The sequence below is a fragment of the Martes martes genome (assembly GCF_963455335.1).
Source record: "Martes martes genome assembly, chromosome: 1".
In the NCBI taxonomy this organism is placed as follows: Eukaryota; Metazoa; Chordata; class Mammalia; order Carnivora; family Mustelidae; genus Martes; species Martes martes.
In genome coordinates, this window is record NC_137888.1 from 141462124 (window position 1) to 141468123 (window position 6000).

At 45.8% G+C, this 6000-nt stretch overlaps 1 protein-coding gene across 1 annotated transcript in view; it reads right to left on the bottom strand.

Moving 5' to 3' along the window:
- Positions 1-4529, bottom strand: part of SLC4A7 (solute carrier family 4 member 7) — a gene marked incomplete at its 3' end in the record, with an annotated part of 112516 nt that extends 107987 nt beyond the window's left edge. The window contains exon 1 of the mRNA XM_080808645.1: positions 4229-4529. Coding sequence (XP_080664771.1) covers positions 4229-4276 — 48 coding nt within the window. The 5' untranslated portion in view covers positions 4277-4529. The remainder of the gene's footprint in view (positions 1-4228) is intronic.
- Positions 4530-6000: the final 1471 nt, after the last annotated feature.

Below are 6000 nucleotides of genomic sequence, written 5' to 3' on the forward strand. Positions count from 1 at the left end.
AGAAAAAGAGGACAATTCTATACTGTCTGACAGGTAAACAAAATAAAAACTAGTGACACATATCTCATATTCTCTACAAAAGAAAAAGAAAGAGTATTTAAAATATTAAATTATCTTTTCTATTTCACTATGAAAAGGCAGAGTATGCTTTACCCTTCACTTGGACATTGCTCAAAAAACAACTCCTTAGATTTATTAAAATCCAAACTATGGCTTAATAAAAATTAAAATATTTTAAAATATCCTCTTTGGAGTAAATATGAAAATCTTATAGTCAAACTAGAACCGTTCTGCACTGACAAATCAGCTCCAGATCAAAGTGCATATTTATGTCATAATCATATTATCTTCCTAAACCAAGCACTGGGGGAAAAAAAAAAAAAGTGGCCACTCTCATCTTGTAACAGTCATTAAAAATGTCTAGCTCATGAAGCGACGAATCACTAATTTAGGAAACCTAGCAATACTCGAGGCTGCTAAGTCCTGTGCCCTCAGGAAGACTGTTAACAGCAATAGTACCAAATACTATCCTAACATCATGCCAAGCACAGACCCCTTCATGGTTTATTATCATTATAATTACAAATAATCCTAAATGTCTCCCCAAGTTATAAAATCAGATGAAGATTACTCAACAAAATACACGAAGTAGTTTACAGAGGCAAATTTCACTGTAAGCTAGACTACTGAGACAGGTACGTGCTCTGTACAGGAACCAAAAATTCTCTTGGTTCAAAAGTGGGCTTAAAAGCATCTCGGCAGGTTGTGGCACCCTTACATAGATAAACACTGATCTTTATTACTGATACATGCTTACTGCAAAATTAGAAATACTGTATCCATAAAAAGCAGACAACTATAGACCAATCTATAGTCAACAAGAAGAAGCTATAATATAAATCAAAAGCCATGCTGACTATAGCACTAACCCTCTGAATCTACCTGTATGCTCCTTTTATGTAAATAGCCCATTTTGTCAGCTGCAGATCCTATCCACTTTAAGACCATATTTGTGGTAAAATAAAGCAAGAAAGAAGGGGAAGGAAAGAGGAAGAAAAACAACCCATTACAGGATGTTGACAAGTTTAACTACTAAGGCTTTAAAATATATTGGTTAGCATACCACATACCACTAAAATAAACCAGGTTCCTCTAACAACAGGTTACTTTGGCTTTCGATTTTAACCTACTCAAGAAACAGAAGACTAGTGTAAAAAAACATTCTAATTTTCATACCCTAAGCTCTCTTAGAAGAAAATCTATACTTATCACTCTCAATTACCAAATAAAACAATTCTTCAAACCAACTGAATTGTCCTACAGTTTCATTTGGACAGATGAGATTTCCTGTCTCTCCCTTTATTACAGCTCCATGGACTGTGATGCAGAGAAACCAACTAAAGGCAAAAAGGTAACTAAAATTCTGATACTATGCTGGGTACATATTATCTCTTAAGTTATCAATACCTAACCACAGATCCCAAAGAGTATGCTTACAGACCCACCAGAAAAACCTTCTACTTGCCAATCACCACTGAATTCACAGTACATTGTTACTATCTTTTATTTACTGAATGACTACTTTTTAAAAAGCATTTCTAATGAACTCAGGAAAATGTTTGAACTGGCACTCACAAATAGAATTAGCAGGAATGCAAATGCTATCACCGTGTTCACTATACATGCCAAAATAAACTCAGTGAGGTTAGGACTCTACCTTGTGTGCCCATATCCCCAGTGCCTGGCACCTAGGAGATAATTTAATACCCATAAAATGAATGAAATTGTAAAACAACAAAATTCATGAAACAGACCAAAAATTTCAGTGGTAACAGAACTATGTTAAATAGTGTACTGCTTAAAAGAATAAACACTTGCCAAAACTTGGGAACCTTCTAAACAGTGTTATCTGTTGTAACAGAATATTTAATACCAGAAAATAATACTGACAGTTCACTTCTAAGGGAGGCCTGCAATAAGTTTCTGTAGCAAAGCAAACAAAAGTTGCGTTTTTATAAGATAAATGACTTTCCTCCTACCCCAAAACCATGATCAATGAAAAGAACAGAATTTTAGAAGCAGAAGAAACCTCAGAGCCTAAATTATGGAACAGATGGGCTTGTTTCAGAGCAATATAAACTGCCACCAATTTATTCAAAAATTTTGCATAATCACATACCCAAGACAGCATTTTATAAATATTAATTTTATTCTACTTTTTTGGCTATGCCAAGTAGCTGCCTGTTAAAGAAGAAATGACTGATGAATATCATAATCTTACATTTTTATGACTTTTCCAGGGGAAAACTGATGAAACAAAATAAGTATCAAGAGAGTTCCTCTCTTCCCAGTTTCTAAGTTACAGTGGTCTGTACTACTTTAACCAACAGTTTTCCTGTTCTCTAATTCTGGTTTTAGACTGTGCGCTGTGACTGCTGATTATATTTGATTTCTATTACTGATTTGTATACACTTACTGTGGCCAAGTCTTTACCTTCCCAAAGGTTTAGAAGGTATACCCTTCCAAAGTGCTCCCCAGCCAGGCCGTTAATAAGTGCTTGATAATTCCTTTGTCATTCATTTGAATGTAAGTTCTAGTACAGCAGAGCTGGTTCTGTCTTGTTGATACTACAAAATAGGTTCTAAGTGTTATTACAATGAATGAATGAATCACTGATCTGGAAGGCAAGAGCATTACTATGCTTCTTTTGCTAGCTAAGTAGACAGTATTTGAGAAGACATAGCTTCCATCTAGCTTTATGAACACTAGAACGTTCTTTAACTGCTCTGAATTGAAAATTTGCAAATGTGACAACACTGTTTGGTACACATTAACAGAGAAAGTGCTTTAAAAAAGAAAGAAAGAAAGAAAGAAACCTCCAAAACTCAGCTTATTCAAATGTCACACAAAGAATTACTGAAGATTCCTTAGAACGAGTTTCCAGTATTCCATTACCATCCCTGTGACTTGATCTTCCCCAAAAACCACTGCTAAATGACTTCACTGTCTGGAGACTCCGTTTTCCTCCATGTTTTGAGAATTTGTAAGTGAACATACTGAAGTAATAATGAATGACCAGTCTCCAGGGCCTTACAATATTCTTTAAAAAGATTGGCGGAAGAAAACTCTTGAATAAAAACACACGAAAAGCAATTTTCCTGTTGGTTGTGAAAGACTGGAAAATTTTCAGTGCAACCATCCCTCCTTTGCTGGTCACAGAGTAAGAATTGGAAGTAGGAAAATTTATAACACTTCCATGCCCTTTTGAGTCAGGAACTACGAAGAGAGAAGAGAAAAGAGAATCACAACTGTGGAGACACATGTATTCTACATGAAAGCAGGAAGTCAGTTTCTCGAGCATGGGCCGCCGGTCCAGCATCCTAAACCGGAACACTGGCCTTCTAAAAGCCCCCCCCTCACCCCCTCCTCGAATCCTGAAGCCAAAGCCACCGGGATACGAGATTTTGCTAGGCTGATGAAAGAAGGAGCAGCTCAGAGGGCTCAAGACACTTTGCTCTTTCTACTTGGCCTGCGGCAGGAGGATACTCCCCTGGTTCTCGCCAAAAGAGGAGGAGGCGGACCAGGCAGAGTCAGCAGCGAAAAGCAGCCTTGGCCGCGAAGGCAGCTCGTCCACGCGGCGGGAGAACTCACCGAACAAAGCACACCACGCGGACCTGGCAGGGAGAAGCGAAAGAAGGGAAAAGATTCACCCCAACTCTTCACCACTGCCTGAGGCTAGAAACAGGTGGAGCCGCGCTCAGAGGGAGAAAGAAGATGGGTTTTCGATGGGCGAATCTGAACTCCAGCGCCAAGGTAGCCGGAACGAAGACCCCGGCCGGGAAGAACGCCCGGGAGTAAGGGAGGTGAGCGCTGAGGGGAGAAAGGAAGAGCTGGTCGGGGTCAAGGGCGGACAGACAGCCCTCCGGGGCCGGAGCCACAGCGAGGATGCGGGTGACGAGGATGCCCGCCGCGCGCTGCCGGCTGCCCCCACTCGGGCCTCCAGGGCGCCGCCGCCGCCGCCGCCCCCTCGCACCCGCGCCCTGGGCGGCCACACAAAGAGGATGGCGAGGCGCGCCGGCTGCGGGGCGGCGGAGGGGCTCCGGGCCCGGGACGAAGTGGCCGGACCGCGACGCCCGCCGCGCCCCCGCCTTTGTCTGCCTCGTTCCGCGCCCCCCCACTCCCGCCGATGAGCCCCGCCGCCCGCGGCGCCCTCACCCTGTTCGTTACCCGGGTGAGTAGCGGTCTCATCTGCTCGCCGGCCCCATCCGCCTCCATGGCCCGCCAGCCAGCGCGCGGCGGCCGCTACCGAGCTGCCCCGCGCGGTCCGCCCGCCGCCGCCGCCGCCGCCGCCGCCGAGACCCGGGCGCGCGAGGGAAAACGAACGTGCGTCCGTGAGCGAGGCGCGCGCGTGGGGAGAGCCGTGCGCGGCAGACGCGGGGCAGCGTGTGCGCGCGGCGGGCGCAGCGCTGGCTCTCGCGGGGGAGCGAGGCCGCGGCGTGGAACGTGGAGCGAGAACTGAGAGAGCGGGAGGTCTAGGCGGGGGAGGAGGAGTAACCCGCGTAGGGCCCGGGGGCGGGGCCGCAGGCCGTGACGCGCGCGGCGCCCGGGCCCCGCCCCAACACGCCCCCTCCCCGCCTCCCTCGTCACGCCCCCTGCCAGTTTGGCACCGCCAGCCTGCTCCGCGCGCCCGCCGGCCCTGCCGGGAGGCCACCAGACACGGGGAGGGAGGGAAGCGGGACGGGCATTTGCTCCAGCCAATCGGCGGCTCGCAGAGGTCCGCGTGCACCACCCCCAGCCACCTCCTCACAAGACTCCGCCCCTCTTTGTAAAATCTTTACTGAAACAGAGCGTCTAACTCGTTTTTCGGGTGGAAGGTTCTCCTGAAGCTTCCAAGTGCGGTGGGCTTTACCACCGCACCTATCTCCTAACCACGTTCTTTAGAGTAGCAGGAAAATAGGAGGACGCCACCCTTATGAAGGACGCTCACAGGAACCCCAAAGGAACTAACGGGTCTTCAGGACTCCTGCAAGGTTTTTTTTTCCCCTCTCAGTTCAGGAGGTGTGAACCCCAGCTCGGGGTCTCTGAAACAGGGAGTCCTCCTGACCAGGTATCCTCGTGTGCTTGTCCCTTTGACCCGGCACCACGGCGGCTCCCACACTCTTGAGTCCACCCCCACATATCCACACCTGGAGCGCAGCTCTCAAATAATCTACAGCTCCAACTGGGAATGATGATGGGACCTGCCACCGACGGTCACGGAAGGGTTCAGTGACTTTTTGTCCGCAAACCTGCGTAAGCCACAGCATGCTTATTATGGGCATTATTGATAACAGGGTTATCGTGTGTATTTTTTTTTTAAGATTTTATTTATTTGACCGAGAGAGATCACAAGTAGGCAGAGAGAGAGAGAGAGAGGAGGAAGCGGGCTCCTCGCCGAGCTATAGTGTGTATTTTTAAAAGATAAGAAAGTTAGCTAATAAGAGCTTCATCGTGCTTTGGAGGGAAACTTTATGTTACAGAGGGTCCAGAGCACATGTCTTATCCATCTCCAATAGGATATTAGCAAAGCCCTTTGTCAGAAAATTAAGGATGCTGCAAGACTCTTTCCTGGTTTGGGTCCTAGTCCCCTTTTGTTCTCAACTTCCCAGAGAGTTACTTTGAGGCTAGCACACTTAGATCCACTTACTTGGATAAGAGCAGATGTGCTTTTAATAATAGCTACCATTTAAAGAAGTCTGCAATTAGAGACTGTGATGTTTTGCAAACATGCTTCATCTTTAATCCTCACAACACTACAAAATGTGTTTTTAATTATCCCCACTTTATGGATGAGGAAACTGAGGCTCATAGAGATAAGTGTTTAGGTCCTAGTTAGTAAACCTGCTCTTTCTGTTGCACCATTCCAATGCCTCATTAAAGATAGTTGAACAACAATAAGAAAAAGGGAAGAAAAGATGAAACAAGAATGAAAAGGAAAAGAATATGGAGAAAGAGGGGAC